Source organism: Somniosus microcephalus, chromosome 33 (genome assembly GCF_052327205.1).
Source record: "Somniosus microcephalus isolate GS21.2 chromosome 33, FLI_Smic_1.0, whole genome shotgun sequence".
NCBI classification, from domain to species: Eukaryota; Metazoa; Chordata; class Chondrichthyes; order Squaliformes; family Somniosidae; genus Somniosus; species Somniosus microcephalus.
In genome coordinates, this window is record NC_141019.1 from 3,075,979 (window position 1) to 3,100,694 (window position 24,716).

The 24,716-nt window shown below is 46.7% G+C and overlaps 1 protein-coding gene across 8 annotated transcripts; it reads right to left on the minus strand.

Moving 5' to 3' along the window:
* Nucleotides 1–735: 735 nt before the first annotated feature.
* LOC147096933 (transcription factor Sp5-like) lies at nt 736–11,637 on the minus strand. 8 transcript variants are annotated; one of them, XM_085972594.1, is made up of 4 exons: nt 11,228–11,621; nt 7,164–7,374; nt 4,246–4,292; nt 736–2,827 (listed from the first exon to the last, which is right to left on the minus strand). In XM_085972594.1, exon 4 carries the CDS (start codon nt 2,780–2,782, stop codon nt 1,850–1,852), a length of 933 nt encoding a protein of 310 aa, XP_085828720.1. In that variant the 5' UTR covers nt 2,783–2,827; nt 4,246–4,292; nt 7,164–7,374; nt 11,228–11,621; the 3' UTR covers nt 736–1,849. The 8 variants fall into 8 exon arrangements, with proteins under 8 accessions (XP_085828720.1, XP_085828721.1, XP_085828717.1 ...); XM_085972595.1 differs by lacking the exon at nt 11,228–11,621 and adding an exon at nt 8,712–8,769; XM_085972591.1 differs by lacking the exons at nt 4,246–4,292; nt 7,164–7,374 and adding an exon at nt 8,712–8,793 and having other exon boundaries at nt 11,228–11,637.
* Between the last annotated feature and the right edge of the window lie 13,079 nt (nt 11,638–24,716).

Consider the following 24,716-nt stretch of genomic DNA (forward strand, 5'->3'; position numbering starts at 1 on the left):
GAGAAGGATGGTGCAGTCAGTCAAAGGCTGCAGGCTGGTCCACAAGGAAACCTTGGGCCTCCCCTACTCCGGGCTTCACTCCTCCCTCCCCGACCGCGATCCCCATCTGACCAATTATCTTAGCGCAGAGGACCATTGCTTCTGGGCCCAGGCTGTGGCCGCCTGCTCTCCCAATTTTCACGGCCAGGCAGCCACTTCCCGCCGACCTGTGGGCCGTTTTGATTGAGATGTTGGCCAATGGCATGTTAACAAGGCCCGCCGGTTAAAATGGACTGGGCTTCCCAACTACCTCCCCTGGACCGGCCGGACACTCGCTGGGTTGCTTTCCTGCCCAGGAGTTAAAAATCAACCCAGAGTGTTAGCAGATTAATCGTTTGCGAATGGCATCATAAAGCTTGACCCTGTCCTCACTGACGCACTGTTCAGTTGGCGAGGGGCAACTGCTTACTGATCAGGAATGGGAATCCTGGCTCATTTTATTCCTCCCTTTCTGGTCCAGTGGTGCTGGAGCCAAATCTAGCACTCACCAATGCTGCTGGCAAGATCAGCTAACTCAGTACACAGTAGAGATTGAACCAGAGATTTTTTTTCCTGGTCTGTGTGGCTCAACCCCAAACCATGCAATGAATTTACACACTGCACCAACAGGGCGGCCTCTTACTCGAGGTTAAAATGCTTTACCAGCAATGGCACTGACAGCATTGTTTAAAAAAACAGAAGCAGGTTCCAGAGAAGTGATTTGCATTTTTTTTTTTTTTTTTTTTTTATTTACACATGAAATCCAGCACGCATTCATCATCTATTAAAACAGCTTTAGACGGTTCTGACAGTGTGTAGAATGAAGGCGCACAATTTCATCAAGCATGAATCACTTTTTCCTTTAAAAAAAAAATGTACAAGCGCATACAACACACAAATCTCAGCTTACACAATGGCAGCTAACTTGGTTTCTTTGAAAGATGCTCACAATTCCAAGGAACATTACCCAAGGATATTGCACAAGTCAAAGATTGTCTCAACAGTTCACAGTTACAGCGTGCAAGATGTAGAGGTTCCACCAGAAAAGGGTTGTCCATAATTTGGGATATTCTTGGGATTCGACCTTCAAAATACTTTTTGTTGCCAATTATTAATACTTCTCCATTAAACCATTCCCATCATTTAGTAGTTTCCACTAAACCATTTTGATCTATAGAATATTCTTTCAACCGCCCAGGTTTAAATTGTTAGTTTGAGACAATTATCAAAGACAATTCCTCTTCCAGTCTGAAATACTGTACTTGAATTTCCTCATCATTTATCCCTTATTTTGCTTCTATTTCACTCATTTTTTTTTTTTGCACTACACAACGTTATTCTCCTGCTCGTCTCCTTTATGCTTTCTGCTCCAGCTTTTGTCGTCTTCATTGATCCTTTCCCCCCCCCCCCCCTCCTCCTCCTCATTTTCTCTTCTGCTGAAGTGATGACTCTTGCTAGGGTTTCTTGGGCACTGCCAGCCATCTGACACCTCACCTGCCCAAGTGAACCTAGAGCGTCAGTAGACTATGTAACCATTGGAGCCAGGCATCACAGGCAAGCCCCTACCCAACACCCACACACATGCAGTTCCAGCAAGGCTCAATGTTCAGTAATCAGGAGTGGGAACCCTGGCTGATTTTTTTTCCCCCCTCCCTAGCCCAGGGACACCAGAGGCCAAATATAGTTCCCCCTATTGCCACCCCGGCTGAGATCAGCTAACTCAACACAGACCAGGGATCCAACCTCGGACCTTTCTTGGTCTGTATGGCTCAGTACCACATCACCCTGTGCATTTACCAGCTGAGCCATCAGGGAAGCCTCACTTTCTTCCTCATTCCTTCTTGATGTTTTCCAGAGTCGTGCTGTGGTGTTTCATCCGTTTATTTTGATGGGTTTTGGCGTGCTTGGAGAGGTGATCACTCCTCATGAACCTTTTTCCACATTCCTGACAGCAGAAGCGTTTTTCCCCTGTGTGAGTTCTCAGATGTCTCTGCAGCTCGTCAGACCTGGTGAAACTTTTCCCACAAAAGAGCCAGTTGCAAACAAAGGGACGCTCCCCAGCATGCCATCTTAGGTGAGCCTTAAGGTGGGAAGTCTTTCCATAGACTTTCTCACAGCCTGGAATATGGCAGATGTGCTGTTTCTTCTTACCCTGTTCTTCGCTGATGCTTGGAGACTGGCAGTTGGGGCACCGACATCTCCTGCAACGCCTGGAACAGTTTAGGAGACTTTTGGAAGAACTTTGAAGAAGTGCAGTTGGCATTTGGGTTTGATGGCCCAAGACCATGGGTCTTCCAAATTGGAGGTGGTGAGGATTGACAGCATTCGGCTGTTGCATGCTCCACCAAGGGATATCTTCAGCATGACTGGGAGATACGTGTCTGGACTGCAAAGCTGAAGAACTGGGAATGAAGTTGGGGAAGTTCGGAGCGATTCCATTAGCTTCTGGGTAAGAATAGGTTGAACTTGCAGGAACAGAAGTAGTAGTCAAAATCTTCACAGAAGACAGCTCAAAAGTGTAGACTGATTCAGCTGGAGGGGTCAGGGGAAGCTCACGTGATCCCAAAGCAGATGGCGCTGTTCCAAGAGAATACGGAGCCTTTGGAGGACTGAATGACATTGCGTGAGAACCTCCAAATGCTTCATTGCTCCAAAACTGAAACATTCCCGAGGTGGACCCCATAGATGAGTCATATTGGAACTGGGGAATGTCTGCAGAGGTTGGTCCAACTTGTCCTACTCTTCCACAGGTGGCAGCCAACATGGACAAATGTGTGACTGATTCTGGTGAAGAACTTGGTGTTCGGTCCTAAAGGGGGGAAAAAAAAAATCAAGTTCTGCTAAGTTTGGAATTGAGCAAAGAACAAGTAACTTATTAAAAAAGGTTTTCCATTAAATTCTCTTAATTGCCCGTGGGTCAGTTGATGAAAATAAGTTTTTTTTTTAATTATAGAGGGAAACAGAATTGGGTGACTTCATAAACTGACTCCACAGACCTACCTAGTGGCCAGAACCAGCAACTACATTGTGACAGTTGAAATAGACAAATTGAATGAGAAAAAGTTGATATAGTAATTTACAATGGTAAATGTTGACACAAAAATGTGACCTAAAATAGTGGCAAATGGAAGGTTTGTGAACAGGAACTGCTTGCCCTACATAAAATGTTTAATTATATGGTTAGGCAGAAGAGTTGGTTAACCCCAAAGACATGGTCAGTGGTACAGAATCCTCTGGTAGAACACCAGGGGAGCAAAGGGATGTGGACAATTTTATCAAGTTGCAATAACAATAGCCTAAATAAATAAAGTGTAAATAAATGATAGCACACAGTCCATAGTGGGTCACAAGGCAGCATCACATATTTAGATTGACACGATGGTGTAAGTTTTACAATTGTGTTACAGGGTCTCGTGCAACGAGAACACAGACAATTGGGACACGGAGACCCGCACGCACGAGTCACACCCGCCCAAATTTTCTGTCCATTAATTGTGCAGGGCACAGATCAGGTGCAAAGACTCGTCTTGTATTCCCGCGAGTATAGAAGATTAAGGGGTGAGCTAATTGAGGTGTTTAAGATGAATAAAAGGATTAGATACGGTAGAGAGAGAAACTATTTCCTCTGATGGGGTGAGGGAGTCCAGGCAAGGGGACATAACCTCAAAATTAGAGCCAGGCCGTTCAGGGGTGATGTCAGGAAGCACTTCTTCACACAAAGGGTGGTGGAAATCTGGAAAACTCTCCCCCAAAAAGCAGTCGGGGGGGGGGGGGGGGGTCAATTGAAAATGTCAAAACTGAGCCGGATAGATTTTTGTTCGGCAAGGGTATTAAGGGTTACGGAACTAGGGCGGGTGGATGGAGTCAAGATGCAGATCAGCCATGATCTGATTGAATGGCGGAACAGGCTCGAGGGGCTGAATGGTCTCCCCCCCCTGTTCATGCTCAGCTAGTCGCTAAATTAACCTATCGGGAAGCAGAGTTTGTTTATTAAGCAGCAGTTTGATTTGAGAGAGTGTTCTGATTTTTGCACACAAGATGGAGCGAACACTGCTATCCTGCCAGCATACAGGGGAAAAGGATCACTTGTGGGATTGGAAGTGATTTTTCCAAGAATGGATGCATGTTAGATTTTTATTTCACCATCCAAGCACTAATTTTATTTTAAAACGTGTCTTAACTCGTGTGGATTATTCCCTTCCCCGCCACCCCCCCCCCCTTACTTACATGTGGAAAAACGGGTCACTTCTTCAAACCCCAGCAAGGGTCAGCGCCTTTAGGAGAGATGGGGAGAAGCTTAGAATAAAATATCATATTAATTGGTGTGGATTTTTAAAATCCTGGCAACATTTAAAGTATGCTGCAGGAGCTAAACTGATCTGAAGCACGGAGCACTGAATTAGGAGAGACACAAGAACTGTCTCAAAATCACTTCACTTAAAAAAGGGGCTGGATTGCATCAACTTGCTAAAGTGTTTTCTAAGGGTGAACACTCCACAGGGCAAATCATGGGTGGCGGCTATCAAGTTCACTGTAATTTATCATAATTATGTCTTTGAACTATTTTAATAATGTGATCCATCAAAGGGCTTCTTGCCTTATTCTTGAATTCAGTATTAGTCTTGGTGCAAATTTTCTGTTGCATAATTAATCTGTCATGGGAATTTTTTTTATTTTTTTTTATTAAATAAATGGTAATTGTTTCATTCCTCCCCTCCCAAACTTGTGATCGTTAAAAACCCATAGTAGCAACTGCAGTTTCGTAAGACATGTTTTACAGAGGGTGATAACGGCCAGCTTGAGCCTTCAATATGGTAGCTGAGGTAATCCATGTGAAAAAGCCTTCAATTAAACAGAATTCACAGGTGAAATTCAGTCAAGGATTAATAGATTAGACAGGGGAAAAAACTCTTTGAATTTCTCACTGGTCACCTATCAAAGGAAGTCTAATTGATTATACTTCGAGCATAACATTGAATCAGGAAGGATCAGAGAATTGGTCCATAGACACTTACCCAGGGAACTCTCCATTCATCATACTTACTGTCTAGTATCACACGATACAGGATGATTGGGTATTATATATTTCAAATTTAATTTAGTGGGTAGCACAGGTTAAAGAACACACAATTAATCCCAAAATACAATGGGGTAGCTATAATCAATGGTCAAACCTGACTTGCAAACATGTGGGGATCAGAACAACAATTAGAAGAGTATTTGAATAAGGACAGGGCTCCTTTGTTTACTATAACAGGGTCTGCAAGGAAACTGTGATAAGGGGACATTTGTAACTCATAGCGATTCGTTATTTGCACTTGTGGTGTTTTTGTAGCATGCTGTGACTTTAGACAGATTTTAGGAGCTAACCCTGCAATCTAATCTAACTTCTAAGTAAAACTTGCAAACCAACTCCATGTGATTGTATGTAAATATATGAAGTTAAAAGCTGACTTTTTTTTTTAAAAAGGATAAAAAAAGTGCTCATTTTGTCCCCACTCTAATTTACACCCTGGTTATACTGCACACTGGGAAATTGAATGGCTCTTCAGTGGAATCCAGCCCTCGTGTGCAGTAGAAGCTGCACAAAGTGGATAAGCATCCGGGAAGGCGCCGAACACCGAGTCTCTTCGCCGGGAGCAAGCGGAAGCCAAGCGCAAACAGCGGAAGGAGCGCATGTCAACCCTAGCACCCCACCCACCCGCCCGACCTGTGACAGAGACTGTAGGTCCCGCATTGGACTCATCAGTCCCGAGAACTCATTTTTAGTGTGGAAGCAAGTCATCGTCAGTTCCGAGGGACTGCCTAAGAAGAAGCCCACACTGACCCAAGACCTGAAGCAATGTTAGTACGTAGAGTGAATCAAATTGGGTGAAGACTGGCTTCTGTAATGGTGGGGACCGGAGGAGGAGGCCGAGATAGATCAACTTGGCGCTTCTGGCTGAAGATGGTTGCAAATGCTTCAGCCTTGTCTTTTGCACTCACATGCTGGGCTCCACCATCACTGAGTCTGAGTTTAGAAGAATGAGAGGGGATCTCATTGAAACATATAAAATTCTGACAGGGCTAGACAGACTGGATGCAGGGAGGATGTTTCCCCTGGCTGGGGGGTCTAGAACGAGGGGTTACAGTCTAACGATACAGGGTAGGACATTTAGGACTGAGATGAGGAGAAATTTCTTCACTCAGAGGGTGGTGAACCTGTGGAATTCTCTACCACAGAAGGCTGTGGAGGCCAAGTCACTGAATATATTTGAGGAGGAGATGCAAAAGGCATCAAGGGGTATGGGGAAGAGAGCAGGAATATGATATTGAGATAGAGGATCAGCCATGATCATATTGAATGGCGGAGCAGGCTCGAAGGGCCGAATGGCCAACTCCTGCTCCTATGTTTCTATGTAGTACAGTTGAAAGCTGTACTATCATTTCAAGCTGATGTAGGGGTCCCATTATGTGTCCCAATATCGCACGGTCCATTTGAGGCAGGGAGACACGTGGGCCCTGAATGCGGTTTTTATTTTTGGGTGCGCGGGTTGGTAGAACTGACCCAGATTACAAAATTCGCTGGAGGCGCAGCTGCAAGAACTGGAAAGATCCCAGATTCTGGGCAATGGATTAAAGAATGAATGGGAACATGGGAATGTAAAGGACCGGAAAAAGCCACTGCAGTCTTACTGCATCGGTCCCAGTATCTGGGACACTAACCCACCGTACCCCTCACGCTCCAGGAGTTTATCCAACTTTGAATTTGCTGATACAATCAGCCCCCACTGCCCCGGCCTCCCTGGGCAATCCATCCCATATGTTCACCACCCTCTAGGTAAAGTAGTTACATTTATACAGTCTCCCCCTACCCACCCCCAGCTCCATGTTCAGACTATGCCCTTTATCATATGATCGCTGGCATATTGGGATAGACTTTTTAAACTTGCTGCCCAGGTGTAAAACTGGCATTGCAGATCGACTGCCCATTACAGAAACCACTCAATTTTAATTTCCATTGAAAATCTACCCCATTGACCTTTAACGGGTTTTGCATGCTTAGTGGCTAAGGTCACTATTCTATCTCCATAATGTGATTTTTAATCACGGTCACAGTATATGATCAGAGTACTACTTGTAGCTATTTCCTGTGAAAAGCCAACCTGTTCTTGGTGAGCAGGCTGGCCGTACGAGGCTGCTCATCAAAAGGCGCACTCAGTTTAAGAATCGTCTGGAAAATTCCTCCAACGGCTCAGCTGGTCCACGCGGTTAGTAGCTGAGCCGCACTGGTCTCGGAAGGTGCCAAGCTCAATCCCTGGTCTATACCGAGTCGCCGATCTCAGCTGGGGCCCCAACTGCCCTCAGCACCTTCAGCTGAGAGAGAGAGAGAGAGAGAGAGAGAGAGAGAGAGAGAAATCATAGAATAATACAACGACGTGCCTTTAAATTCCCAAGGCGCTCACAGAGTATTTTAAGGCAAAAAAATGACACCGAGCCACATAAAGGAGAAATTGGGCAGGTGACCAAAAGCTTGGTCAAAGCAGCACAGAAGGAGGCCATTCAGCCCATCGTGCCATGCCGGCTCTTTGACGGAGCTCTCCAATTAATCCCACTCCCCTGCTCTTTCCCCAGAGCCCAGCAACATTTTCCTTTTCAGCTATTTAGCCAATTGCCTTTTGAAAGTTACTATTGAATCTGCTTCCACCGCCCTTTCAGGCAGCGCAGTCCAGATCACAACAACTCATTGCGGAAAAGAACTCATCTCCCCTCTGGTTCGTTTGCCAATTACCTTAAAATCAGCCAAAGTGCCCACTTTTGGCTCAGTATCCATTGGGGCCCCCCCCCCCCCCTGCTGGATATGTGGATATCAGGCAAGGTCAGGATCAGCCTCAGCTGTGGTGCCAAAGGTCAAGATAGCCTGCACAGTCCCGGTTTAGGCTTGCACATGAACAGTGGCCATTTGGGCAAGGGTCTGGGAGGATGCGTGCCAACTGTACCCCAGCAACCTGCTAATGCTTGATCAGTATGGCCAAGTACCACACTGGGCAGCAATTGCACCATCTCGGGGTGTGGGGGGGGGGGGGGGGCGGGAACATGGATCCAATACAGCGATAAAACAAAATAAACCTATATGTAGGATATTATGCAGATGGGATATCGTGCTGCAAAAAGCTCCTTAATAAGCAGAGGAATCATCCGCTCTTTCCACGTAGATTTGTGAGGATAAAAGACAATATTTTGGTACACTTAGGATGTTTAAACGCAGACTTTTGAACAAGGAAACGTGCAATATAAAAGAGCAAACAATGGAAGATAAAATAAAAAAGAGGAAGAGGGGAGAGAGAAGGAAAGGTGAAAGAAGAAACCAGTAAATAAAAGGTTAAAGACAAATGAAGAGCAGGGGACTGCAATCGGTGGGAGACAGTCGCACACCTTTTAATCAACTCCACAGTGCAGCAAACACTCGAAGGACATGTCCTACCCCATAGTGGATGGACAAGCACAATTAAGCGAGAACATTTATCTGACCAACATATTCTATTTGCAACTGTACATTTGACATTTTTACAAAACAGGCTTCCAGGGGTTTTCACATCAGTGATTAAAATCCCATTTTTCTTTAACTGGTGGCGATATATATTGTATTTTTTTTTTTTTTTTTAAATTAAAAAGGCTGTTCACTGCCTAGTGAGTAGCTGAGCCACACTGACCAGGAAGGTGCCAGGTTTAATCCCTGGTCTGTGCCGAGTTACCAGATCCCAGCTCGGACTGCAATTGTCCTCAGCACCCGTGCTGGGGAAGGGAAATAAAAAAATCAGTGAGGGTTTCCACTCCCGATCGCTATCCAATGAGTCACGGGGGAAAGAGCACGCATATGGATGTTCGGGCGAGGACAGGTTTGGATTCTGTTGCAATGCCCCCCAGAGTCAAATAGCCGCCTCATCACGACGGACTTGTGAAGAATAGCCGCTTGCGTGCCTGTGAAACATCAGTCAATGCTTTCAGGAGAGATGGGGAGAACATATCATACTGTACAGATTTCAGGAGAGGGGGGGTGGGGGGAAAGGAGGGGAAAAGAAAGAGAAAAAAGACAACTTTGCAACTCAAATGTTAATCTCTGATCAAGTAATGATTTAATAAACTAAAGCAAATCAACACAGCCTCCTAGAAATCACAGCACAGGAGGCCGTTCAGCCCACTGCACCCATGTTGATCCTAGCTCCTCAACTAGAGCTACCTAGTCTAGCCCCTTTCACCGTATCCTTTTACACTCTACTTTTCAAATATGCAAGTCAATTCAATTTCAATCCTGCCCCAATAGTCACTTGTGGCAAAGCATTCCACATTCTAAAAAGCTTCTCGGTGGAAAATAAAAAGCCTCAAAACTGCTCCCTTCGTTCTTCCAGTGCTCAGTCTGGGTCGCTCCACCACCACCCCAGTTACCGATTCACCGACCAGTGGAAACCCTCTCATTATCTCAAAAGCCTTTAGATTCCCCCTTTTAACCGGGTCTCCCCCCCCCCCCCCATACGAGTGAAAGAGGTTCAATATTTCAACCCTTTCATGTCTAGATCCAGTCAATTAGATGCCAGTTTGTATGGTGGTGTTGAGTCCATTGCATGTGACAGGACAAAAGTATACGGCAGAAGGGCCAGTAACCAGAGGACACAGATAATTGACAAAAAAGAGGCAGAGGCCAGATGAGGGGCATTTAAAAAAAAAGGCAGCAAGTTACGATGTGGAACGCGCTGCCTGAAAGGGCGGTGGAAGCAGATTCAATAGTAACTTTCCAAAAGGGAATTGGACAAATACTTGAGGAAAAATTTGGGGAAAGAAGCAAGGGAGTGGGACTAATTGGATAGTTCTTTCAAAATAACAGAAAATGCTGGAAAAACTCAGCAGGCCAGGCAACATCCGTGGAGAGAGAAACAGAGTCAATGTTTCAGGTCGAAACCCTTCGTCAGAACTGAGAGAAGGCAGGAAATTAAACAAAAGGCAGTTTGGGGGCTGGAAATGGGGGAGGGGAATGAAAGAGACATTAAGAGATATTCAAGGTGAGACCAGATAGTAATAGGATAGGTGAAGAAACAGACAATGGCTCTAAATGTTCTTTCAAAGAGCCGGCACAGGCAGGATGGGCCGAATAGCCTCCTTCTGTGCTGTATGATTCTAGGATATTAAAAGTCTAGAACTGTATGAAGAAGAAAAAAAATTCTGCAATTTACTTTTTCCTCCGAGTGACGAGTTTGGGAAAGTTAGTCAGCGGGTTTAACGGTACAATTAAGCACACAAACCGAATCACGTTCTGCTTTCTGGCAAGTCTAGAAAGAATTGCCTCCCAATAGTTTGACTCCCAAATACTGGTCAGGTCACAAAGCATCTTGTACCAGTGAGTCAAGGCGAGGAGGATGAAAATGCTTTATCCTCCTGTTGTCACCTGGACAGTCTGACCAAATATTCTCCTGGTCCAGGAGGAACATCATTGCCCGTTAGAATTCATTTTTAAAAACCCATTACAGAATGCATGCTGTTAAAACATGCGAGTTCTCAATGTGATTGTCAGCACGTCATTACACAGAGAAAAACTGGGACACACTTTTTGCAAAAAGGGAACTTCATTCCCATCCCGACAATCATCGGAGTTGCCAACTTTCCCTCCAGCACCGATATATTTGTAAGTACTTAAAGGGGACATAGCGCTGAAGCGGGTCCTTAGCTTCATTTTATTATAGTATAGACTTGGGTTATTTCCGGAGTTCTCCCTTAGAGTTTAAAAAACTGATTTCTAAAATCATATTTTATCTAAACATATCTCAAAAGCTTGTAAGCTACACCTCTTCCATTCAAACCCCCCTTTTATTCTCGCCAGCAAGTACAACTCGTTTAAAAAATAATCGGGAGGAGAAACACGTTTAGATTCCCAGCTGCAAATAAAAAAATCCCCGCCTATGATCTCAGGAAGTGGCGGAAATTGGGACAAGATGATCAAAAAAAGTGCATTCACCAACAGCCTACCTCATAATAGCGTGGGGAAGAAAAACTGGCGTTGCTTAGAAATCAAATGCGAAATGCTGGATTTAAAAACAAAACTGCTGGGGTACCGTGTTCGAGAGCACTTTTTTAAAATGTTAACAGAATGCAAAAATCAGTCTGCTGAAGACAGAGGGAAACTCTTTCTCAACTTGAAATTAGATGCATTTGCAATGACATAAAATTGCACACTGACCTGCACAAACGCTTGCAGATAATGGTCTTCTCTTGCATGTGTGGCCATTCGCCAATCACACAGGAACCTTGGGCGCGCTTCAGTGATGTTCCAAGGTAAGCTGATTTCAGAAGGCTAGAAAAATCCTCTGCCTGCCACTTCCTACTGCTGTGATCTTTTGTTCATTTGAATATCATTTAGAGCTTTTTTTTTAACAAAAAAGTTTTTTGGGGGGCTTCTTATCAGCCAATAAAAGGCAAAGCTTTAGAAGTCAGCCGCCTCGCAGTGATTTCAATGGCTTGGGCTCTTTTCAATCAGATGCATGGGACCTCCAAGGGAGGGGCCCGCCTGGTTCAGTGTGTGTACCGGGGCTGGGGTGCCTCGCTGATTGGACGATGACAGGGCAGCCAACCCCTTTGGACTGACTGAAGAAGTCATCACCATCTGCGAGATCTCTGCATACAAAGATAATTGGATTGACTTGATCAAAGAGCTAACCACCCCACAGGAAATCACCCTCATTCACAGCAATGTTTACAATGAAACTCTTACAATTGAAGGCTTTAAGTGGGCTATCTTTTAAACTCAGTTAAGGGTTAAAAGCAACCAGCAATCCTTTTCTTTTCCCTTACATCCCAGTTTACTTTTTCAAATTCAAATCAGATTAACCGTCCCATCTCAGATCTTTGCAACACATCTAATTTCTATCTGTTAAGATTGTTACCAAACTTGACAGCTTTACCAAACCGCCATGATTTCGAAGGCTGCAGTCATTTAGCAAGAGTTTTTTTTTCATTAGGACGACGTAAATTTTGGTTTCCAGTTTTATGTTCTAATTATTCGGTTTTTGAGGTGCCAGTAAGAGGGACACTTGAAAAATTCAGGGCTCATTTTGTTGAGCGGGGCGAGGGGGTGGTGTATATGTTATTTTCTGTGAAACTTTGATGGTAGACGTGTAGTGTATGTCAAGTCTTTTACGGCCACCATCAGGGCTCCCTTTTAAACAAGAAGTCTCGCCATCTGGACGGAGCCCTTGTGAGAGGAGCCTCTTCATCAGGACCTGTTTTAGTGCCTCTTTAGTCGGGCCAACTCTTGACAGCACTGCTGCTGCAGTCAAGGCAACTCTGTAGTGTAACCGATGAGGTACTGTTGTCACCGCAGGCACCTAAATCCTCCTGGTAGAGAGGTTCATCCATGCCTTTGTTACCTCCAGACTTGACCATTCCGGTGCTCTCCTGGTCGGGTAAACTTGAGTTCATCCAAATCTCGGCTGCCGGTGTCCTAACCCCCACCCAGTCCCCTTCACCCATCACCCATGTGCTCGCTGACCTACCTTGGCTCCCAGTCCGGCAACGCCTCGATTTAAAAATTCTCATCCTTGTTTTCAAATCCCTCCATGGCCTCGCCCCTCCCTATCTCTGTAACCTCCTCCAACCCTACAATCCCCCCCGAGATCTCTGCGCTCCTCCAAATCTGGCCTCTTGTGCATCCCCGATTTTAATCGCTCCACCATGTCTTCAGCTGCCTGGGCCCGAAGCTCTGGAATTCCCTCCCTAAACCTCTCCGCCTCTCTACCTCTCTCTCCTCATTTATGATGCTCCTTAAAACCTACCTCTTTGACCAAGTCTTCCCTGATATCTCTTTATGAGGCTCAATGCTTATTTTTGTTTGATAACGCTCCTGTGAAGCACCTTGGGACGTTTTGCTACATTAAAGCCACTATATAAATGCAAGTTGTTGTTTCATCTGGTGTATCCAAGCCAAAAGCTGCTGTCTGGCACAATAACTGAACTGCTTCCAATAGAATATGAAAGGGATATCGAGGAGGGAGTCTCTCCGACAGAGCTCCTTTGAATTCTCTTCCCCCTCTCTCCTCATTTCTTTCTTTTATCTTTTCTGCTCCCCTTCGCTCCCGAAGGCGCGGACTCTCGCTAACACGTGCCTCTACGGGCATCGGGTGTGCTCTGAAACCTCGCTAAAGTGGCCGTTCTTCATGCGTATGGCTAGACAGTGATTGTCGTCAGACTATTCCACTGTGGGGGCATCGCCGTCGAGCCTGATCCCAATCTCACGCGACATACACACACGCACTCACACACCCAGACAAAGACAGACAGACACACACACACACCCACAACCACACACAGACACACACAGACACAGACACAGATACACACACACACACACACACACACACACACACACACACACACACACAGTCATACACACACACACACACACACACACACACACACACACACACACACACACACACACACACACATAGACACAGACACACACACACTTCCAACAGGAGCTACTCGGTAGTCACCAGGAGCAAGGATCCCTGACTGATTTTTTTTCCTCCCAAGCTTAGGGTTTCTCAAGCTAACTGTGGTAGACTCTAGTGCCACTCTCGGTAAGATCAGTTAGTTCACCACTGACTGAGGGTGGAACCTAGGATATTCTGGTCTGTATGGCTCAGCTACACGTTGACTTTACCAACTGACCCATGCAGAGCATTTCTTAGTCATTTCTGTGGAGTTTACTGGATTTTCTTTTTCCGTGGGTGAAGTGCAAATAGAGACAATCGCCAATAACTTCCCCTCGATCTCCCACCATAACTTTGGCAGAAGATCAGCGGAAACCCCCGGGGAAAAGGCTTAAATGCCAGTTTATGCCATTTCTTCGGGGTTGCCGCCAAAGTTACGGGAGGAAATCGGGAAACCCCTGTGGAACATCGGATCAGGAGGAGGCCATTCAGCACATCGAGCTTGTTCCGTCATTCAATGAGATCAGGGCTGATCTGTATCTTAACTCCATCTACCCACCTTGGCTCCGTATCCCTTAATACCCTTACCCAACAAAAGTCTGTCAATCTCAGTTTTGAAATTTCCAATTGACCCCCAGCCTCAACAGCTTTTTGGGGGAGAGTGTTCCAGATTTCCACCACCCTTTGTGTGAAGAAGTGCTTCCTGAGATCACCCCTGAACGGCCTGGCTCTAATTTTAAGATTATGCTCCCTTGTTCTGGACTCCCGCCCCTCCCCCCTCCCAGAGGAAATAGTTTCTCTCGATATACCATATCAATTCCTTTAATCGTGTTTAACACCTCAATTAGATCACCCCTTAATCTATTATTCTCAAGGGAATACAAGGGAAATTCTCCCCCAATGTTTTTAGGTTGGATTTTAATCTAAGTTTACTTGAGGAGGTGACAGATATGGCGGATGGGGGAAATGCAGTGGATGTGGTGTACATGGACTTTCAGAAAGTCTTTGACAAGGTACCACGCAAGAGTCTATTGGGAAAGATCAAGAGGTATGGAATTAGGGGGAGGGTAGCAAATTGCATTTAGGACTGGTTAGAAGGGAGGAAACAGAGAGTAGAAGTTAAGGGCAGTTTCTCAGAGTGGTTGGAAGTGAGTAGCAGTGTCCCACAAGGTTCTGTTCTTTTAAAAAATGTGTTTATGGGATGTGGGCATCGCTGGCAAGGCCAGCATTTATTGCCCATCCCTAGTTGCCCTCGAGAAGATGGTGGTGAGCTGCCTTCTTGAACCGCTGCAGTCCGTGTGGTGAAGGTACTCCCACAGTGCTGTTAGGGAGGGAGTTCCAGGATTTTGACCTAGCGACGATGAAGGATCAGCGATATATTTCCAAGCCAGGATGGTGTGTGACTTGGAGGGGAACTTGGAGGTGGCGGTGTTCCCATGTGCCTGCTGCCCTTGTCCATCTAGGTGGAAGAGGCCGCAGGTTTGGGAGGTGCTACTGAAGAAGCCTTGGCGAGTTGCTGCAGTGCATCTTGTAAATGGTACACACTGCAGTCACGGTGCGCCGGTGGTGGAGGGTGGACGGGGTGCCAATCAAGCGGGCTGCTTTGTCCTGGATGGTGTCGAGCTTCTTGAGTGTTGTTGGAGCTGCAATCATCCAGGCAAGTGGAGAGTATTCCATCACACTCCTGACTTGTGCCTTGTAGATGGTGGAAAGTCTTTGGGGAGTCAGGAGGTGAGACACTCGCCACAGAATTCCCAGCCTCTGACCTGCTCTTGTTGCCACAGTATTTATGTGGCTGGTCTGGTTCTGGGACCACTTCTGATCACTGTATACATCAATGATTTGGACATAGGGTTAGAGGGAGTGGTGTCCAAATATACAGACAATATTAAAATCTGAGGGCCAAAGGAAACTGCGGGGATATTGATAAAGTTGGTGGAATGGGGAAAAAAGTGGTCGATGGAATTCAATGTCAGTAAATGTAAGATGGTAATAATGATACTTTGAATGGGGGAAGGCTGGGTGATGTGGAAGAGCAGAGAGATTTGGGGTTCAGGTTGACGAGACTTTAAAAGCAGCACCTCAAGTGGATAAGGTCCTAAAAAAGCAGAATAGTGGAATAATGGGTTTTATGGCAAGAGATACTGTAGCAGTTCGTGTTCACCTAGGTAGGTATCGGACGAATGACTACTAAATAATCGAGTTCGACTTCAGGAGAACAATCTAGAAGTTGTTTATTTACAAGAACAGACGAAATGCAGCAGGTAAGTGAGATAGTTGCAGGAGAACCGCAGAGTAGGTCTTTCCCCAGCGGGGACGCCACGAGTCCTGTGGATAGCGTGATGACATCATCACGCTCGGTCGCGTTTTCCCGCGCTTGTGTGGTCACGTGACCGCGTCGTGACAGCGCGTTTGCCCGCGCTTGGGCGGTCACGTGACCTGCGCCGTTGCGTCGGCGCGTTGCTGTGGCTGGCTGTTGCGGCCGAAGCCATGGGAGCGAGAGGCACCCGGCACTGCAGCTGGCCGATGCGGCCGAAGTCGCGGGCGCGGTAGGCCCGCTGTGCCGGCGGCCGTTATGGGAGGCCAAGCCGGGCCGGCAGCCACCACGGGTGCATCACGTGATGCGCGACATGACGTCAGCGCATCACGTCGCGTTCTTAAAGGGGCAACGGCCCAAACTGGTAAGTTAAAGGGGCAACGGCCCAAACAGGTAAGTTATATACATACAGTTAGGTTAAAGTGAATTATGTACATTATATATGTAAGGGACACCCGGTGGAACCGCCACAATACAGAATATAAATATCGCGATGTAATGGCGATTCTATAAAACCTTAGTAAGACCACAGTTCGAGTATTGTGTGCGGTTTTAGGCTCAACGCTATCGGAAGGATGTTGAGACAATAGTGAGGGTACAGTGCAGATTCAGTGCAGTGTCGAACTCCTTGAGTGCATACAATGAGTGTTGCAATCAAGGCAAATGCAGCAGCCATTTTGTGCACAGCAAGACCCCACAAACAGCCAATGAGTTGAACAACCAGTGAATCTGGTTTTGATAGCATTGGTTGAGGAATAAATGTCGGCCAATTTCCTGTCCTTCTTTAAATAATGCCATGGGATGTCTTACGTTCACCTGGACAGGTAGATCGAGCCAATCGTTTTCCATATCAGCCCACGAATGGCACTTCTGATAATACAGCACTCCCTCAGTATATCACAGGGGCTTTAACCTAGGCCTTGTGCATAAGTGCTGCACTGGGGCCTGAATCGACAAACTTCTGACTCAGAAAGAGTTGACAAGTGGGGTGTGTTTTCATTAGAACAGAGGAGATTACAGGTGATTTGATAAGAGGTGTTTAAAATTATGAAGGGATGGGACAGGGTAGATAGAAACAACAAGAACAACAACAACAACTTGTATTTATATAGCGCCTTTAACATAGTAAAAAGTTCCAAGGCGCTTCACCGGAGTGTAATAAGACAAACAATTTGACAGCCTTTTCCAGCGGTTGCGTGGTCTAGAACAAGGGGATATAGATATAAGATTAAATGTAAGAGATTTAGGACAAAGAGCAGGAGAAACTGTTTTACACAGAGGGTTGTGAGGCTGTGGAATTCACGACTAGAGTTAGTGATTGAAGCGGAGACCATGTCGACATTTAAGAATAGGTTAGATCGGAGGTTGAAGGAAAGGGATATGGGAACAGGGCGGGCACACGAGATTAGGATTACTGCTCATGTGGAACATAAACATCAACACAGACTGGATGAGTTGAACAGCCTGGTCCTATGTTGTAATTTCTATGTAATTGTATATAAATGTCAGGTTTACTCTGTTAGTAGCACTCGTGCCTCTGAGTCAGAAGTTTGTCGATTCAGGCCCCAGTACAGCACTTATGCACAAGGCCTAGGTTAAAGCCCCTGTGATATACTGAGGGAGTGCTGCATTATCAGAAGTGCCATTCGTGGGCTGATATGGAAAACGATTGGCTCGATCTACCTGTCCAGGTGAACGTAAAACATCCCATGGCATTATTTAAAGAAGGGCAGGGTGTTGGCCAACATTTATTCCTCAACCAATGCTATCAAAACCTGATTCACTGGTCGTTCAACTCATTGGCTGTTTGTGGGGTCTTGCTGTGCACAAAATGGCTGCTGCATTTGCCTTGATTGCAACACTCATTGTGCTTCAAACCACTTCATTGCATGCACTCAAGAAGCTCAACACCATCCAGGACAAAGCAGCCCGCTTGATTGGCACCCCATCCACCACCTTAAACATTCACTCCCTCCACCACCGGCGCACCGTGGCTGCAGTGTGTACCATCTACAAGATGCACTGCAGCAACTCACCAAGGCTTCTTCGACAGCACCTCCCAAACCCACGACCTCTTCCACCTAGAAGGACAAGGGCAGCAGGCGCATGAGAACACCACCACCTCCAAGTTCCCCTCCAAGTCACACACCATCCTGACTTGGAAATATATCGGCCGATCCTTCGTCGTCGCTGGGTCAAAATCCTGGAACTCCCTCCCTAACAGCACTGTGGGAGCACCTTCACCACACGGACTGCAGCGGTTCAAGAAGGCGGCTCACCACCACCACCTCGAGGGCAATTAGGGACGGGCAATAAATGCTGCCATTGCCAGCGACGCCCACACCCCAGGAACAAATTAAAAAGAAGTGTCTTGAGATGTGCGAGATGCAGGCAGCCATTTTCTTTTTGTCCAAATGACCCACCATTTTAAATGGAAAAGCAATGCAGATTAGGTTGCAATTCTGGTTGGTCGCAGTCCTGGAAGGTTCATCACATGACCTCCAACCACCCCGCCTGGTCAACCCGCCTTTTCCCCCCATCCCCAAGACTTTTGATAACGAATAAACAAAAGTGTTCAAAGAAAATGGGGAAAAAAAGATGCACAATTTTTTTTAATGTCCCTGTGACTTTTCTCCCGGGTTGCTCTAAGCGGTGTCCTGGAGATTAATCGTCACTTCCTGGAGAGTTGGCGATCTGAAGCACAACCAGGTTCAGGACATGACCCGAGCTGCCTTACTGTGGAAAAGAAACAATTTAAACAACAGGTTTTAAGTATCATTTCATTTTCCCTCCCCTTTCTTTGTGGAAGGCAGCAATTAACTAATAAACCGCGGCAACAGTGAAAGCAAAGACAACAGCTGTTAAAAATATGGCTGCTACCAACCAGAGTTCCTCCTGCTCGCTTCACGTCCTTCGCCTGTCGTGCTTTATTGTCGCTGGTATTTAAAAGCCTCTTATAAACATCATCACATATAATGCAGCCTGCCAGCCATCAGCAGCAGCAACAGTGGGCTCAAGGTATGAAGGAACAGCTCGCGAGCAAATTATTTTAATCGCTCCACCATTGGCAGCCGTGCCTTCACCTTCCTAGGCCCTAAGCTCTGGAATTCCCTCCCTAAACCACTCCGCCTCGCTACCTCTCTTTCCTCCTGTAAGATGCTCCTTAAAACCTACCTCCTTGACCAAGCCTGTCCTAATATCTCCTTATGTGGCTCGGTGTCAAAGTTTGTCTGATAATCGCTCCTGTGAAGCACCCTGGGACGTATTTAGAATCATGGAATCATAGAACGGTTACAGCACAGAAGGAGGCCATTCGGCCCGTCGAGCCCGTGCCGGCTCTCTGCAAGAGCACTTCAGCTAGTCCCACTCCCCCGCCCTTTCCCTGTAGCCCTGCAATTTTTTTTCCTTCAGGTACTTATCCAATTCCCTTTTGAAAGCTGTGATTGAATCTGCCTCCACCGCCCTTTCAGGCAGTGCATTCCAGATCCTAACCACTCGCTGCGTAAAAAAGTTTTTCCTCATGTCGCCTTTGGTTCTTTTGCCAATCACCTTAAATCTGTGTCCTCTGGTTCTCGACCCTTCCGCCAATGGGAACAGTTTCTCTCTATCTACTCTGTCTAGTCCCCTCATGATTTTGAACACCTCTATCAAATCTCCTCTCAATCTTCTCTGCTCCAAGGAGAACAACCCCAGCTTCTCCAGTCTATCCATGTAACTGAAGTCCCTCATCCCTGGATCCATTCTCCATAAATCTTTTCTGCACCCTCTCTAAGGCCTTCACATCCTTCCTAAAGTGCGGTGCCCAGAATTGGACACAATACTCCAGTTGAGGCCGAACCAGTGTTTTACAAAGGTTCATCATAACTTCCTTGCTTTTGGACTCTATACCTCTATTTATGAAGCCCAGCATCCCATATGCTTTTTTAACCACTTTTTCAAGCTGCCCTGCCACCTTCAACGATTTGTGAACAGATACCCCCTTTAGGGTTGTACCCTATAGTTAAAGGTGCTATATAAATGCACGTCGTTGTTCAAACACTACTAGACTGACTACCTGATGACTCAGTGACTCAGTGCTCTGCCTGGTATTGTACTGTACTGAAGGGCCCCAGCGTTGACTTCTGGAGCTGTGTTGGCCCATCTGACCCACAGCAACAGTTGGACTGTGCTGAATTTTGCCTTGATGTTCTCCCAAGCAAGGAATGGGAAGAAAGTCAGCCAGGCTTCCTGCTCCGGAATGCCATCCAGTGACACTGCTGGAAGTGTGGAGGTTGGAGGACGAGAGTATCAGGATCAGCTGTGGTGCCCTCTATGTCTCAGTGGGCCGCACCCTCGCCTCTGAATCAGAAGGTCGTGGGTTCAAGTCCCACTCCAGAGACTTGAGCACAAAAATCTAGGCTGACTCTCCCGTGCAGTACTGAGGGAGTGCTGCACTGTCGGAGGCTCCGTCTTTCGGATGAGACGTTAAATCGAATCTGCCTTTTCAGGTGGATGGAAAAGATCCAATGGCACTATGGGGGGAAGAAGAGCAGGGGTGTTCTCCCCGGTGTCCTGGCCAATGTTTATCCTTCAACCGACATCATTGAAACAGATTATCTGGTCATTATCACATTGTTGTTTTTGGGAGCTTGCTGTGTGCAAATTGGCTGCTGCGTTTCCTACATTACAACAGTGACTACACTTCAAAAAAGTACTTTGTTGGCTGTAAAGCGCTTTGGGATGTGCTGAGGTCGTGAAAGGCGCTATAGAAATGCAAGTCTTTTTTCTTTTTACTGACACTCCCAGCTGCCACACAAAGAATGGGCACTTGGGGAAGTTTCTTAAGGACTGTTAGTGTCTGAGTACCCCAGCAATGAGTTAGATCTTACAGGAGAGGAGGGGGAAAAAACTAGGGGGGGAAAGGTGCACGCACAAAATTGCACGCAAATATATGTACGCACACACTTCTGTGCACAGAAGATCGGGGCGATACCCAGTAGCACTGCCGCTAACCTCCCGCGGAATTTCGGAGGCACAAACGAGGGGAATCTCTTCCCCCAGAGAATTTGTGGGTTGGCAAGGTTTTCAGGTATGTGTCTGTGATCCTTTCCACGTGTGTCTTTTTTTTACCATAGGAGTTTCATTGGGTGTTGTCTCCGTCTCATCATTTTCAGATCTTAGAGAAGTTAGCACAGGAATTGCAGCTGTGTTGTTGGCTATAGCCACCACACATTGGAAATGCTGCATCTGTTCTGAGCACATGCTATGTAGCTGTTTTTCTCGACCACACTACAGGTCAGGTGCCTCTTGTATCAACAGGTGCTTGTAAACCCCAACTGAAAATAAAACGTAGGTGGTCCAATGCTGCAGCATGTCGATGCGGTGATGCTGACCTACATTGGCTCTCAGTCCGGCAACACCATGGTTTTAAAATTCTCATCATTGTGTTCAAATCCCTCCAGGGCCTCGCCCCTCCCTATCTCTGTAACCTCCTCCAGCCCTACAACCCTCCGGGAGGAATTTCTTCACCCAGAGAGTGGTGAACCTGTGGAATTCTCTACCACAAAAGGCAGTTGAGGCCAATTCATTAAATATATTCAAGAAGGAGTTAGATATATTTCTTAAGGCTAAAGGGATCAAGGGATATGGGGAGAAGGCAGGGACAGGGTACTGAATTTGGATGATCAGCCATGATCACATTAAATGGCGGAGCAGGCTCGAGGGGCCAAATGGCCTACTCCTGCTCCTATCCTCTATGTTTCTGTTTCTATTTTGGCCTCTTGCGCATCCCCGATTTCCATCGCTCCACCATTGGCGGCCGTGCCTTCAGCTGCCGAGGCCCTGAGCTCTGTAATTCCCTCCCTAAACCTCTCCGCCTCTCTACCTCGCTCTCCTCCTTTAATCCTTAAAACCTACCTCTTTGACCGAGCTTTTGGTCACCTGTCCTGATATCTCCTTACGTGGCTCCGTGTCAAATTTTGTCTGCTAATCGCTCCTGTGAAGCGCCCTGGGACGTTTTACGATGTTAAAGGGATCGATATGATGTTGTTGTTGTACAGTGAGAGGACATGGCTCCCTCGCACACAGTGAGGCCCCAGCTCTTAGCCAGGCTTCCTGTCGAAACGCTGAGCAGAGCAGAAGATTACGGATGAAGAAGCCCCTCCAGCCGTCCCTCCAGAGTACCAACCCTGCCATCTCCCCAGTGCAGCATCCAGCTGTTTCTGAAATGAGTGCACTGCCCTGGCACTTGGCCAGCCTTCTCAGTTGTTGCTGTTGTACCAACATCGCTGTGTGAAGGTGGCAAACCTCTCCAGCTGTTGATCAGCCTCTGTGCAAACCCCTTGTCTGCCCTCTCAGGTGGACGTAAAAGATCCCACTATTTCGAAGAAGAGCAGGGGACTGCCCCCCGTCCCCCCCCCCCCCCCCCCACAACCGGTGTCCTGGTCAATATTTATCCCTCAACCAACATCACTAATACAGATGATCTGGTCATTATCACATTGCTGTTTGTGGGAGCTTGCTGTGCACAAATTGGCTGCCGCGTTTCCTACATTACAGCAGTGACTACACTTCAAAAGGTACTTCATTGGCTGTAAAGCGCTTTGGTCTTGAAAGGCGCTATATAAATGCAAGTCTTTCTTTCTTTTATATACTCTTGGTTGGCTGGCTGAAGAATGGTATTGGTAAAAGCACATGGGCTGATCGGCTGGTTGCCCTCATGCCCCTGATACAGACGGTGCTTTTGGATTTAATAGCAATGCCTTTTGTTTTGAGTCCATAATCCTGAAAGCAGATGATGTGAGATTAAGCTGTACCCCGTTGAAAGTGCACTTTCTGTTCGCTTATGTCAAACTATTAAGCGGCCAGGCTGCTGAGCACCCGCCTGCGAACCACCTTCAGAGGGCTTGTTGACTAGAAGGTGGGCAGGCTTCCCATTGCCAGGTGGTCTCGATGCCACTGTGAGCTGGTCAGTCGGAGTTGTGCGAGAATGGTGTCGGCCAACTCGGCCTTCAGTTCCCCCTCCCCCGCATTCCTCAGGGGGCGCAGTTGTCAAGAGTGGACAAATCCCAGGTGTGGTGTTTCCTGCTACCCGCTGCATACCTGAGGCACGAGAAACAAGTGGCAAAGCTGCACCTGTCAGAGAGGCCGCAGGGGACGGTGAAATGCTCCCAAGTCATCGTCGCTCTCCACCATTCTTTTTTCCTGTCTTCCTATTTGTGTACTTCTTCTGCCAAAAAAGACTTGCATTTCTATAGCACCTTTCACATCCACCGGATATCTCAAAGCGCATTACAGCCAATGAAGTTTTTTTTTTAAGTGTAGTAATGTAGGAAATGTGGCAGCAGGTAATTTGCGCACAGCAAGCTCCCACAAACAGCAATGTGATAATGACCAAATAATCTGTTTTTAGTGATGTTGGTTGAGGGATAAATATTGGCCAGGACACCGGGGAGAACTCCCCCTGCTCTTCTTCAAAATAGCGCCATGGGATCTTTTACATCCACCTGAGAGAGCAGACGGGGCCTCGGTTTAACATCTCATCCGAAAGACAGCACCTCCTGTAACATTTGCATACTGAATTATCATTGGCCTGCAGGCATCTGTAAGGAATACCTATTATATTCACATGTGATCACATGCTGAGTTGTCATTAGCCTGCAGGCATCTGTAAGGACTGCTATTGTTTTGGAAGACCCAGGCTTGGGGTCCTAACTCCATCTTGTCCCCACTGTGCTGTATGACTGAGAACAGACCTAATGCTTCATAAAAGAGTTTAAACTGTAATACTCCGTTGTCCTGCAATTTATTATTTTTGTACAAAGTGTGCAAAAACAAGACACCTCCGACAGTGCAGCACTCCCTCAATACTGCACTGGCAGTGTCAGCCTGGATTTTTGTGCTCGAGTCCCTGGAGTGGGACGTGAACCCACAACCTTCTGACTCGGAGGCAAGTGTGCTACCCACTGAGCCACGGCTGAAGGTAAGAGAATACTATTGAGGTGGGGCTATCCCAGCAATCAGAGCAATAATAAACGGCCTCTATTTCGAAGTTGTCCTGGGGCCAATATTTATCCCTCAACCTCCATCACTAAAACAGATGATTTGGTCATTATCACATTGCTGTTTGTGGGAGCTTGCTGTGCGCAAATTGGCTGCCGCGTTTCCCACATTTCAACAGTGACTACACTCCAAAAAGCCCTTTGGGACGTCCTGAGGTTGGTGAAAAGTGCTGTATAAAGTTCCTTCTATTACCTTACCTGTTTACAGTCTTTTAATATGATTATTCCTAATCCACACTGTTTGCCTGGGACTAGGCATTACCAGTTCGCTGGCAGGAAAGCTTTCCACAGCTGCCAGCTGTTCTGATGCCACCGCCATGGCTGATTTGGCAAAGAATGGCAAATTGATCCTTTTCCCTGAAACCAGCGAAAGACCTCAATTGGAAGCGCCCGTCTACCTGCAAACTGGTAGAGAGGTGCCTTTGCATTCCAGGTACAGAGGAACGTCCTCTTTGCCTGCTGTGTGTCCTCAGTCAGCTCGCTGGGGAAGAAGATTTAAATTTCGGACTGCTGCGACGCTGGGGTCGCCAATTCCGGTTGGACATATCCCTGGAGGTTTCATCACATGACCTCCCACCTCCAACCGTCCCGCCCGGTCGAACAGCCTTTCCCCCCCATCTCCAATATTTTTATAACTGATCAACAACAAGTGTTCAAAGGAAGCGACCATTATTTTCCTCCTGGGTTGCTCCCAGCAGTGTCCTGGAGATTAACCTTTCATTCCTGGAGACTCCAGGGCAATCCTGGAGTGTTGGGAATCCTAGGCGCTGCGGGCATTGCTCCCTGTCTACTCCTAATGTCCTTTTAAAAAAAAAAGAAAGACTTGCATTTCTATAGCACCTTTCAGGACCTCAGGATGTCCCAAAGCACTTTACAGCCAAT